Genomic DNA, 13,842 nt, shown 5'->3' on the forward strand with positions numbered 1-13,842 from the left:
CCGCCGGGAGGAAGGATTAGAATAAACCTGGCCGAGGCGCCGAAGTGGCTCCCGAGGAAGCCGGGGCCGCCGCCTCGTGTCCCCTCGGGGCGCAGCGCTCGGGGGTCGGCGGGCCGGAGCCGAGGCGCGGCCGGTGGGCCGGCGGCGGCGGCGGCGGCGGCGGGGCCGAGCGAGCGGCTGTGCGAGGGGGCGGGCGCCCGGCGAGCCGGGGGCCGGCCGGGCGGCCCCCCGCGCCCCGCGGGGCCCCGGAGCCCCGGCACGCGGGCTGGAAGCGACTGAGGACCGCCGCCGCGGGCTGCGGGCCAGCACCGTCCCTCCCGGAGGGGGACCCGGCTATGACAGCTGGGCTCCCGCAAGGGTTAACCTGGGTGTCCTCGGCAAAGTTGTCGCCGAGCCGGGAGCCGGCGTAGCGGCCGCGGCGCCGCGGCTCGGGGGGCGGCCGGGCGGCCGGCGGCGGTCGTGGCTCGGCGGGGCCCGCGCGGCCGGGGGGCTTCTGGGGGCGTGCGCCCCCAGCCGGCTGCCCTCGTGGATGCCTCCCGGCGGCGGCGGGCCCATGAAAGACTGCGAGTACAGTCAGATCAGCACCCACAGCTCCTCCCCCATGGAGTCGCCCCACAAGAAGAAGAAAATCGCGGCGCGGAGGAAATGGGAGGTTTTCCCGGGAAGAAACAAGTTCTTCTGCAACGGCAGGATCATGATGGCCCGGCAGACGGGCGTCTTCTACCTGACTCTCATCCTCATCCTGGTCACTAGCGGACTCTTCTTCGCCTTCGAGTAAGTGGCGGCGAAAGCTCCGCGACGCCCGGCTCCCCCTCGCCTCTCCCCGACCCCTGCCCCTCCCCTCGCTACTTTCGTTTTCCAGAAGCCTTATTTGCTGTACGTTGTTATATAATGCAAACCCGCTTCTCCCTCTTTTTTCTCAAAGGTCTGTGGCCCTTTGATCCCCGGAGACAGTGCAGCCCTGGGGCGGGCTCTGGGAGGGGAGAGGGGAGAGGGGACACTTGGAAGGTGTGCCGGCCTTGCCGCTGGCGCGGGTCGGGTGGCACCTCGCAGGTGACTGATTCTTGGTTCTGTCTCTACTCAGTTTGGAGACCGGCGAGCCAGCCCAGCTGTAGCTTTCTGTGGGAGGGGAGGATGAGGCTGATTTCTCAGGCAGCGATAAATAGAATTGACTTCCTTTCCTGCTCGCAAGCTATAGGGCATCTTGTTCAGCTCATTTACTAAACCTTCCAGGTGTCTTCACTATTCAGAATCTTGGCTTTTTTCAGGTTTCAGAGCGAAGGCCTGGAAGGGTAATTTCATTTTTTAATTCTCCTTAGATGGTCACCCTGGATCAACAATTTCTGATTTACCGTGAGGTTTCCAAACTCTTTGCTTCAAAAAAAGTTTTTCCATTAAAAACATGTTGCAAGCAAACCCTTTATTCTCCCTTCCTGACGTTGGGGAACAGGTGAAAGGAGACTTTCAGCCTGTTCAGGAGAAGTATGACACTGCATGGTAACTTCTGATTCCAGAAAGAGTACTTTGGGACTTTAGGGCTTTTATCTGAAAAAAAGTGCATGCAAGTCTTCCCCGTTTTCAGGAAAACCAAGTTGGCCAGTGGCAACTGTCCTCCTGCCAACTAATGAAAGATTTTCTTATTTATTAATAGATTAGATAAAGTACTTTAACCACATTCCAGAATCAATTTCAATTGCCCTTATTGGGTCCAACATTTGCAATGCAGCTTCTTATGTAATTCTTAATGGTATCCTTTGCTCAATAAAAGTTATAGCTACACCCCCATCCCCAATTTAAAAAAAAAAGCAATACAGTTATTGGGAGTTCTTTGTGCTTCCGGTATCCTGCTTATTACGGGACATGGTACCCATTCAGTCTCCATCTTCTTCTGTTGCATAGGGTTAATTAAACCTTTGTGTTTATTTACTTTTTGTCTCTGATGAGTATTCATAGGCTCTGGTTTTGTGCCCAGTGTTTGGTGTTCCAAATGCTATGTCAATCAGAAGTGAATGATCTCTTGACAATGTGATGCTTTTCATGTAAAGCCCTCTGACTCTGAGGGGAAACGTTTTGTGCCTCAACCTTGTGCCGTGGTGAACAGTTATAGCAGGATTGAGTTAGAACAGGTGAGGACAGAGATCTCCCAGGTAAGCCACTCACATCCCCCAGTCCTCACACACAGCCCCTCCATTTCTCTCCTAGAAGTTTAACTTTTGGGCAGTTTCGCAAGGAGGGTGGAGCCTGTTGGGGGACTTGGGGTGGGAAGGGGAAGGTGTGAAAAGGCTTTGGGAATGGCGGGAGAAATGCTCTGTTTCTCCTCTGTTGTTCCCCTTGTCCCTTTCCAGAGAGCCGCTGGTCCTGACAGACCTGGGTCTGAGTCATAATAGATTCAGGCACTGAAATGATGATGCCATGTGGTTGAACACAAATGCCATCCTTCTAATGGTGGCTGTCATTTCAGGTGGTCTTCTGGAGTATTCACGATGTTCCTAAGGTGAAAGTTTTGAACTATTGGCATTTTTTTTTTTTTTTAGCAGTTTTAAGGGTGGGGAAAATGGGTTAATTTTGTGAACTCAGCCACAGGTGTGTTTCATGCAGGATGATGAATGTTTCATTTTCTGTCTACACCCAAAGCCACACTGAGTGGTTAGAGATCCCCTCTAGTTATACTTGCTGTCTTTTATTTTCTTCGTTCAAACATTGCTTTTAAGCAAACCGTCGCTTCTTGAGCCCTGCGTGTGTTTCTTCCAAGAGCTCCCCAAAGTCCTCACTAGTAGGTTGTCAGGGATGTTTCTCTGCTGTCAGCATTGTGTTAACCAGAGGCTGTAGGAATAAACATGTGTGCTGGGATTTTATTAGCTCCTACTGGTAGCTTCATTTTTAGATAAGCTCTGTGTGTTTTGGTCTTCATGAGTGTTACTTCAATTAGGCAATTTGAAATTTCAAGAAAATAGGCCAATCCTAGGATGATGCCTCAGTTGGGAAAATCTTAGGGCTGTTCAGACCATAGAATATTATGGTTTGGCTAAGAATATTTGTCACTGTGTTGCTTTTAAGTTCTTTATCATTGCTAATGACAAAGTGAAATTAAATAACTTTGGCCAAATTAATTTGATGGACTCGGAGAAGCAATTAGTTCCATGCACAGGGTATGAAACGCCAACAGCCTAAAAGAGATCAAAAGAAAATGCCAGTTTCGTCTGCCCACTGCCTGCCTTCCTTCTGCCCTTTCTTTAGCTATTTATTGAATATATACTACGTGTTTGCCTATTTGGCTTAATTTCATGTCTAGATAACTTTAATATGAGTAGAATTCGTGTTCAAACATTAGAGTCCATGTCTCCCCATACAGTTACAAAGGGCAAGGACAAATTTGAAGACACGTGACCTAGCTTCAGACCTCTTTTTCCTGCAACTGTTCCCTACCCTGCTTCTCATTCCCAACCTTGAACAGATGACAAGGAAGTTCTTCCAAGAGAAAGGGACTTATGGGAACATAGCAACAGGTGTCAATACTTCCTCTGACACTGGGAAAAAGGCAGGGTAGAAATGATTATTCCCACACTGAAGGGGAAGTGACGGAGGCATTGAGAGGTGAAATAACCACCCCGGGTCATACACTAACTGGAGGCAAGAGTTTCTCACTGCAAACCTTTTCTGACCCACTGTTCTGCTCTTTCTCCGAGTATAGAATAGTGCTTGAAGACTTGGACTTCGGAAGACAGGTCCCAAGATTCTAACCAGGAGTATGACCCTGAGAAAATAATTGGGCTTTTCTAAGCGTCAGTTTCCCAATCTGTTAAATGGGATTAATACTCTCTACCTTAAAGTGTTGTGAAGATTAAGTAAAAAAGTATACTTAATACAGTGTCTCATACATAGTAAGTACTCAGTGAATGGTACCTGTTATTAGAGCAGACCTTAGAAGTAGCTTCCCAAGGACTCTCTTTTCTGAGAGCCTTTGAAGGAGGGAGTAGATGGGTTAATAAGCAAGGATCATAGTGATAGCATATTGGGCTGAAAAAAAATGCAGACCCGTGTAGTTTGCAATAAATCAAGACCTTTGTATGATGCAGGGGAGTGGCTTCACTCTTGCCTCTTCAGAGTGGGAGTCTTGCAGAGATGTTTGGGGACTGCCCTGGTCCAGACCAGAGCAGGAGCACAGAGGAAGCCTCCAAGAAGCAGGGACTGGATTTCATTTCCGTTTTTAGAGCTACCAACTTAGAACCGTGAAGACAGTAAAGAAAGCTACTAGAAGCAACCTGATGCAACTCTACTCATTTTCAAGTAGGGTTAGGCTCTGCATTTTGGAGCATCCTGTGTTCAGCGTAGGCACTGTTAGAGAGTGACAGCATTTTGTAGTTGTATTCAAGAGGGGAGGGAGGAGGCTGGTTGCAGCGCTGTCCAGACTTGTCACTGCTCCTTGCGGTTATTGAGGGGCTGGTTCGTCTAAGACTCACAGCAACATCCTCATTCTCATACCCCCATCCCCAGAATTGCAATTTGAAAAGATCAGTGAACCTTATCCATTTCTTTGTCTCTTCTTCTCTGGCACACACATCCATACAGGCTGCTTTTGTTTCCAGTTGAAGTTTTGAAAATGTCTTTGGTCCTGAACGATTGACATCTCGTAGTCTCTGATCACAGGGACAGAAAGAAGCAGATGAACCAGGCAGCCAGATGAGGTGAGGGGAGGCCTGCTCAGCTCTTGGACTTGACAGTCTCCCAGTTCTGTGCTGTGATCACGGTGTGGAGATGTTTCTGGGGCTGAAACACTTGGGAATGTGGAAGCATTCTTAAATTTGTCATCACTGGAAGTCCACTGATGAGTTGTTTTTTGAAAGCTACCAGTTGTCTTCTCCCTTCTGATTTCCCTCTCTCCTTCCTTTTCTCCTCCCCTCCTTCCCTTTGTTTCTTTGCCCTCCTTTTCCTCCTTCTTTTTCTGGCTAATCCCCTCTGAAATAATTGAGGAATGATTGGTAGTCAGTAGAACTGGGGTGATGTTTGCTTTGAAGATGGAACACAGGACTGTCCCCCATAAACAAAAGTGCTATCTCCTTTCATTTCTCCCTTATAGATTGGAAATCCGTCATTATTTAGTAGAAGATACTGCCATTACAACATATAAGGACCCTCTATTTTCTCAACCACCCTATTGAGAACTGCATCAAGTTTTCCACCATCTCAGAAAACAGACAGAACGTGTCCTATCTTCTGGCCGGATGCTGGCCATGCCATGCCTCGTAGAACACCATGGGCTTAAGAGTAGACAGTAGGAGATGACCATCAGGGTGCTACCCTGACCATTCCCTATTAACCAAGTAGGTGTTGTCAAGGATACTTTATAGCCCACAAGATCCACGAGAGTTTGGGATCCACAGGAATTTCAGGTGGCATCAAAACCTTATTAATGACCTCTTGGCGTGAGGGCACTGATCCATTCATTGGTGTGCAAGGTCAACGCATGTAAATTCCATGAGGATAGGGAATGCGTTAGCTTGTTCATTGTTGTGTTTTATCTCCGGTACCTAAAATAGTACCTGGTACATAGGAGGCTCTCAGTAAATATTTGTTGTTGATGGAATAATGGTAATACTGAAACACTCTGAAAAATAACTCCCTCACGCTTCAGTTTTTCATCTTGTAAAGTTGTAAACATTAAAATTTCTCATGCCTTACAGAGCACAGTTGCCTTAGAAACTTTGATTATTAGGTGTAATTCTTCTGAATTTAGAATTGGGTCTCAGCCCTTTTCAAATACATTAATTAAAGCAGAGGAAATAAAAGGTTTCTTAGCTATTTAGAAAACTAGTGACAGAGTTGAGATGTTCCCTTGGCCAACTAAGACCTCTCTGTAGTTTTTCTTTATTTTTTAAGTAAATGCTTTGAGCAAATAAAGCACACACACACACACACACACACACACACACACATATATATGTATATATACACATACATACACAGACATAAACACACATACATACACACACACACACACACACACACACACATATATATATCACCGTTACCCAATTACCACTAGTACCTAGAATAATTTTACATTTTATTGTAAATGTTCTTGACTTTTGATACTTGAATTTAATAAAACTCTTAAGGAGACTGTTGACTCTCAGCTAGTGGGAAGTGATACCCAGTTATGCAGAAAGGACGCCTGTAGGTTCCCGTAATAAGGTAATGATGGTCAATTACTTAATGGGCCATATCTACATAACCTGGAGATTTTTCTCTTGCAGTGCAGTGTTGCACATAATTTATTCACGGCAGAGTCACTATGTCTCAGCAAATGAATTTAAATTAAGTGTTTCAAGGAAGTGCATTCATTTTTTTTGTAGCTGAGGTTGGTGGGAAAGGGAAGGCAGTGATGGCCAATAGGTATTTCTATTTAGTTACATCTGGGAATTTGGGTCTGATAAAAAGTTAGTTCAGGTAAGTGTTGGGGACCATCTTAATGCTTTCGTTTAGTGCTTTACTAAATATAAATGTTGGTCCCAAATCAAATTGGTTTTTTACAAACTGGATGATCTTCTATCTGCTCAGTTCTCTCCTTTAGATAATATTATATCCATGCAGAAGATCATATATAACATATGTGCAAGTGTTGAACCACTCAACTCAAGAACCACATCGATACCAGGGCTTTTGAATCTGTTCATACCCTTTGGGTTTTAGCTCTGTTCCATCTCCCTGCTCACCTCCCTGAGGTCATCACCACTTGAGCTTAGTCATTATTAATGCCTTGCCTCTTTTTCCTCAAGGTTTTTAAATGTATACATTCGCAAATAATAGATTATTTAGTTTGGCTCATTTTTCTATATAAAAAATAGAAATAAAAAATTCCTATGTCTATAAAAAAGTAAAGAGATCTTTTGTACATGTAAAAAAGCCCTTCCATCTCTGCCCTTTCCCCTCCTTCTCCCCGGACAATTAAACAGTAAGTTGCAGACATCATACCCTTTGATACCCAAATTGTTCAGTATTTAATTCTTTTGTATATATGTGTGTCAGAGAGGGAGAGAGAGAGAGACAGAGACAGAGAGGGAGAGAATCTCTACACTCAGTGTAGAGTCAGACATGGGGCTCAATACCATGACCCTGGGATCATGACCTGAGCTGAAATCAAGAGTCAGCCGTTCAACTCATTGAATCATTCAGGCATCTCTCAGCATTTAATTCTTTTTTTTAAATGTCTTTATTTATTTATTTTTGAGACAGAAAGAGAGCATGAGCAGAGGAGGGGCAGAGAGAGAAGGAGACACAGAATCCGAAGCAGGCTCCAGGCTCTGAGCTATCAGCACAGAGTCTGATGCGGGGCTTGAACTCACGGACTGTGAGATCGTGACCTGAGCTGAAGTCGGATGCTTAACTGACTGAGCCACCCAGGCTCCCCTCTCAGCATTTAATTCTTGAGCAAAAGACCTTTTCTTAACTTAACACGGTACAATTGACCCTTAAACAACACAGGTTTGAGCTGTGCGGTCTACTTATATATGAATTTTTTTCACAGTATAGTCCTGTAAATATATTTGCTCTTCCTTATGGTTTTCTTAATAACATTTTCTTTTCTCTAGCTTACTTTATTGTTAAGAATACAATATATAAACAATATATAATGCATATAACATACAAAATATGTGTTAGTTGACTGGTTACCTGTAAGGCAATAGTAGGCAATTAGTAGTTAAGTTTTGAGGGAGTTGAAAGTTATACACCCATTTTCAACTGTATGGGGTGAAGTGGGGTTGGCACCCCTAACCCCCATTTTGTTTAAGAGTCAACTATAATGGTATCAATTTCAGTCAATTTAATGTGGCTGCAACAGTCCATATTCAAATTTTGCTATTTGTCCCAATATTGTCGTGTTTAACTTTACGATCTTGGTATTTGTTTGTGCTTATATGATATGTCTTGTTTCTTTTTTCTCCCTTCTAGCCTTCATATAAGTAAACTGCATATTTTTAGTATTCCATTTTATTTCCTGTAACAAATTTAGGTTGTATTTCTTTGTATTGTTTTAGTAGTTTAAGAGCTCAGCTCTGCATCTTTACCCTATTAGAGTCTACCTCCAAGTAGTAATACTGTACTTCACAACTAATGTAAGAAGCCTAGTACATTATAATTCTACTTACTTCTCTTACACTTTATAAATCTTATTGTCATATGGTATATATCTGTGTGTGCTATAAAGCCAGTAATGTTACTACTTTAAAGCTGTCAATAGTATGTAAAAGAAACATAAACATACCTACATACATACATACGTGAAACAAAGATACTTTAAAGTAAAACATATACACACTTATAAAATCTAAAATAACATATGCATTTATACATATATAAAATGGAGATAATTTTAAGTGGAGTTTTATATTTATCTTTACATATTTACCATTTCTAGTACTGTTTATTTTTTCCATCTTTATCATTTCTCTTTGGCCTAAAGTATTTCTTTTAGTATTTCTTGATGTAGGTCTGCTGGTGACAAGTTCTTAGATTTTGCTTTTTCTGAAAATGTTTCTTTTGCCTTCATTTTTAAGGGAGAGAAGATATTTTCACTGGATATAGAATTCTAGTTTGACAGTTAAAAAAATTTTTTTTGTTAGTGTTTATTTAGCTTTGAGAGGGAGAGTCACAGAATGTGAGTGGGGGAGGGGCAGAGAGAGAGGGAAACACAGAATCCGAAGCAGGCTCCAAGCTCTGAGCTGTCAGCACAGAGCCTGACGCAGGGCTCGAACTGTGAGATCATGACCTGAGCCGAAGTTAGACACCCAACCAACTGAGCCAACCAGGCACCCCAAGTTTGACAGTTTTTTAAATCAGAACTTTGAAGACATTGGCCCATTGTCTTCTGGCCTCTTTTGTTTCTGATGTGAAGTTAGCCTTTATTTTTAGCATATTCCCCTGTGGTATGTAATGGCTGAGTTTTTTCCCATCTGATTTTGTATTTTGTTTTTTCTTTTTTTTCAGCAGCTGAACTACGACATGCCCAAGTGTAGTTTTCTTTCTGTTTAGGGTCAGGCTTTGCTAAGACTTCTTGGATCTGTGGGTTGATATCTTTCGAAAATCAGTTTTAGAGATTTTTTCCATCCATTGTTTCTTCAAGTATTTCTCTTGTCTCTTATCCCATGTTTTTTTATACTCTTTTCTTTTTTAATTTTTGTTTTTCAGTTTGAATAATTTCTATTGATCAGACTTCAGGTTTACTGATCCTTTCCTCTGCTGTGTTTTGTTAATGTTAAACCATCTTTAATGTCTTATTTTTTTATTTTTAGCATTTCTACATTAAAAAAATAGTTTTTATATACCTTAAAAACTAATTTCCATTCTTTTCCTGAAATTCTCCACCTATTCGTGTCCATGTTTTCCACTGGATCCTTTAACATATTTTTTGGTAGTTATTGTGCCTAATGATTCCAACAGCTGTATCATCTCTGTGTCTACTTCTTTTGGCTGTTTCTTCTCTTGGCTGTGAGTTATATTTTCTCCCTTCTTTGTGGGCCTCATAATTTTTGATGCATGCCAGATATTGTGTGTAAAAGAATCATAGAGGATGCAGTAATATAAAAGGGCACGCCTTTTTATCAGGGTACTAGTGTATAGGCTGAGTCAATCTAACGTGTTATTGAAATGCGTGTGATCTTTATTGAAGCTTTCATTAGATCCATTTTGTCACTGAGTTCAAATATTTTGAGGACAGAGACTTTCCCTTTAGCAGGAATTGAGATCTGACCCCTGACTAAACTCTTAGTTTTCTTTATGCTTTACAACCCAGCAGCAGCTTACCCAACTGTGGAAGATTTCTGTTTTTCAGCCAGTATGCCAGCATTTTGGAGTACTGGCGAGTTTTCTTTGCTTTTAGTACTATCCCAGCCTTCATCACCACAGCACATCTCTCTCGGTCCAGCTATCCAGCCTCAGCTTTTGGAGGGCTGCTGCAGTGCCTATGGTGAGGGCCTGAAGTGCATAAGGGAGATTTTTTCAGTTTTTATGCTCTGACCCCTGCCTACTCTTGGGAAGGTCCTGTAGCCCCCAGGGCAGTTGCCTCTCAACTCTCCTGCCCTACCCCCAGCCTTTGGTGTACTCTTGTTGTGTGTTTGGTGAAGATCTATGGGAAGGAGTTGGCTGGTGGTGCAGACTTACTCTGTGGTTCAGGCTCCCTGGAATTCATATCCATATGGCCATCCATTGGCCATTAAACTTGCTTAAAAATCTACCTGCTTTCTCCTTACTCCTGGCTATGGTGGATACCTATTTTTCTTGCCACTTTGCTAGGAGCGGAAGCAGCTGTTGGCCTTTCTTCTCTTGGGAAGGGCTCAACACATTTAAGCTTCTGTGCACCCTCAGATCCCTGATATATTTTTAAAAACTGCTTTTGTAGCTAATGTGGCCTCGTTCTCATTGTCAGAGTGGGAGTGATTGCTTTTACAACTTTCAACTTGTGATTTTTTTTTGTTAATATTGTGTTTCTTAGATTTATGCATGTGGTTGCATATATATGTAATTAGTTTTTGTTGCTATAATATTTGGTTTGTGTAAATACACTCAATTTATTCCTCATACTATTTCTGGTCTTTCTTTTTTGGACTTCTTGCTGATTCTTGGCATTTACTATCATTTTAAAGGATACAGTATGCAGTGCTGCCTCTTCATGGGTTTTGGTTTCTTGTTAAATGTGTCCTGGCAATGCCAGTGACATCTGGGCCCAAGTGCTTAGGCCTGGTGGCAGAATTTAGCATGGGATTCAATCTATGATGCTTTTATATGATGGTAAAATAGTTATCAAAGGATAAATCATAACTATCAACTGATCATTGAAGTTATGTACAATTAAGAGCAAGGTTTATAGAAATCTGTATCCTTGTGATAAGTGAGATACTTTATCACAAATCTTCATCTGCCAGTTTAATTTGATGCTAGTTTTTCATTGATTTAAAAAGAAATCTTAACTTTTTATCCCCCACTTCTAATACTTTGAGTATGGAATCTCTTGGCTGATCTCATGTCCAGCTTAGATATAAACCCTCAGAACACTTGTAATTAAGGTTCTGTTACTGACCTCTTGTCATGTAGCTGGCTCTGGTTGAAAGTCCTGATAGAAGGGATTTATGATTGAACCAGGCAGCTCTCAGCTCATGTAGACTCTTCAGTCTGCCTAGCGCTCTACATGAGCAAGAAAATCTCTTCCTCTGCCATGAGCAGTCCCAGAATGAAGAGAAAGGTGACAGCTGTGTGTGTGTGTGTGTGTGTGTGTGTGTGTGTGTGTGTGTTCGTGCGTGCGTGCGTGTGTGTGTGCGCGCATGCGTGCGCATGTTCTTTTCCCGGGACTGCTTTCCTCCAGTCTGTAGATGCTGTGCTACCCTTAATTGAGGTCTATTTTTGCCTCTACCTCCTTGGCCCTTCACAGCTGGAAACTAGAATGCCGTCGGAGCAGGCTTCTCTGTCTCCCTCTAGGGATTTTTGAGGTAGAGCTTCTTTCAACTGTAATGAGACCTTTTTATTTTAGAATGCTTTAAGCACATTTGGACAGAACATACCATTTTTAAAAATAGGAATATAGTAATATCCATACATCTTCAAACTGGGTTTTAAAACTGCTGACCTCAAAGTCCAGGGGAACCTGGCCTTGCTGTTGAGAGCCATCAGAGTGCGACCAGCCTGGGCAAGGTGGCCGATAGAGAAGCGTGTAGCCAATGGCCTCTGGGGCTGGATGTGGTTTGCCTTGAGGTAGTCCTTCGTGGAGGACTTCTGCCTAACTCACTTGGGAAAGGATTTAAGCTCCCTAAGGCTGGTATCTTGTCAGGTGCCTCTCATGAATACAGAAACAGCTTATTTTAACACAAAACATGGAAGTCTATTAGAGGCATTAGTTATACTTGCTGAGGTGAGAAATTATTGCCACCCTTGTACAGACAGTAAAAATAAAATGGGTCCCCAAAGTGTGTGTTCCTGACTGCTTCCTTGAAAAAATCTGGTATCCTTCTTTTTGGCTTTTTTTTTTTTTTTTTTTCCCTTTTCTCTTAATGGTGTAGGAGATTGTGACTACTTTCTCTTTACTTGAAACTTTTCTTCCTTTAGCTTCTAGGATGTTTGTCTTCTGCTGATCTTTTTTTCCCTCCTGTATTGTATCTGTTGTGTCTTTCCTGCCCTGGATTCACTTTGCTCATTCCCCTCCCGCCTTTCTTACTTTCTTGAGCAAGTTTGAATTATCATGGTGATCACTCTTGCTTCTTCCATTGTGACTTCCATCTCTTGTTCTCTTTCTCCCTTGCCTAGGGTGCTTGTCTTCTAGTCTTGAATTACTGTTGCCTGTGGAGATCTCTCACTCAGCTGTCCTCTGATGCCCAGAAGGCCAGGCATTGAGCGCTGCATGTGTCCTTCCTGGATCCACCCCTCTCAGTGAAGACAACACCTCCCTAGTCCCCAGCACCGTGCCCCAGGTGTGCTCCCGTTTCCCCCTTTCTCTTGGACTTCAGCCATCACCCTCTTCTGACCCTTTCCTTTCATGTCTCTTGGGCTGTATTCTTCCTCTCTGTTTCCATACGTGATGTGGCGGTTTTCAAACATATTCATAAAATCTTTAATCCTCTTTCTGTAAAAAAAAAGGATGGACTATAATTCTTCTCCTTTTTTTTCAATGTTTATTTATTTTTGAGAGAGAGAGAGCATGAGCAGGAGAGGGGCAGAGAGAGAGGGAGACACAGAATCCAAAGCAGGCTCCAGGCTCCGAGCTGTCAGCACAGAGCCCGACGTGGTGCTTGAAGTGACAAACCATGAGATCATGACCTGAGCCTAAGTCAGGTGCTTAACCGACGAGCCACCCAGGCGCCCCAGTTCCTCTCCTTTTGAATATATGGGTCTACCTTAGTGGCTTTAGAACTGAGGTTCTAAAGAATAGAACATGGCGGAAGTTTAGCCGTGTGATTTGTGAGGCGAGGTCACAAATGTGATGGAGCTTTCATCTGGTGCCTGAGTTCCATCTGTCTCAGGACATGTACCTTCAGAGCTGTGAGCTACCATGTGAGAAGTCTAGCTACATCGTACAGAGATTCCATACAGGACAGAGGCCGTGTAGAGAGTCCGGACCACACAGGGAGGTGCCCATGGATCTCCCAGCTCTTCCAGCCCCCAGCTGTTCGAGTCTTCTGGTGCAGACATGTGAGTGAGTGAGCCTTCCCATGATTCCACTCCCCCACTTCCCCGAGTCTTTGAGCCACCCCAGCGGAAGCCACATGGAGTAGGCATGAACTATTCCTGCCACGTTCTCTCCACATTGCAGATTTGTGGACAGAAGTGTTATTGTTTTAAGCCATTACCTTTTGGAGAGATTTATTAGACTGGAAAGCTTAACTACCAGAAAATCTCAAATGAAGTGTTGAGACTATTTTGGAGTATGCGGCAATTACTGCGTGACTCACAACACTAAAGTTATAGTGCTATAACTTGAGAGGTCTTTTTTTTTTTTTTTTTTTTTTTTTTTTTTTTTTTTTTAGGTTTATTTATTTATTTTGAGAGAGAGAGAATCCCAAGCAGAGTTCGAACCCATGAACCAGGAGATTATGACCGGGCCCAAAGTTGGACGCTTAACCGACTAAGCCACCCAGGCACCCCTGTAGCTTGAGAAGTTTTAAAAATTTATGGTAGCATCAGGGTTAGCTTTTCTCACCACTTCCATTCGGACATGTCCTCGAATAGGAGAGAAAGCAGTTGCTACTCAGTAACGCATTCACAATTGTGCCAAACCCTGGGTCTAACCCTTGGTAGAAGTGTTTTTGTTGGAAAAGTGGTTTGAGCTCAGTGATGTAGGTCCTCATCAGCCCATGCCTG

The 13,842-nt window shown here is 43.2% G+C and overlaps 1 protein-coding gene across 4 annotated transcripts in view; it reads left to right on the forward strand.

The window, feature by feature from the left end:
• Positions 1–256: 256 nt before the first annotated feature.
• ZDHHC14 (zinc finger DHHC-type palmitoyltransferase 14) overlaps positions 257–13,842 on the forward strand; it is a 335,282-nt gene continuing 321,696 nt past the window's right edge. For all 4 annotated transcript variants that reach the window (XM_045500149.1, XM_045500145.1, XM_045500146.1 and 1 more), the window contains exon 1: positions 257–774. In XM_045500149.1, coding sequence (XP_045356105.1) covers positions 530–774 — 245 coding nt within the window. In that variant the 5' untranslated portion in view covers positions 257–529. The remainder of the gene's footprint in view (positions 775–13,842) is intronic.

Source organism: Leopardus geoffroyi, chromosome B2 (assembly GCF_018350155.1).
Source record: "Leopardus geoffroyi isolate Oge1 chromosome B2, O.geoffroyi_Oge1_pat1.0, whole genome shotgun sequence".
Lineage (NCBI taxonomy): Eukaryota > Metazoa > Chordata > Mammalia > Carnivora > Felidae > Leopardus > Leopardus geoffroyi.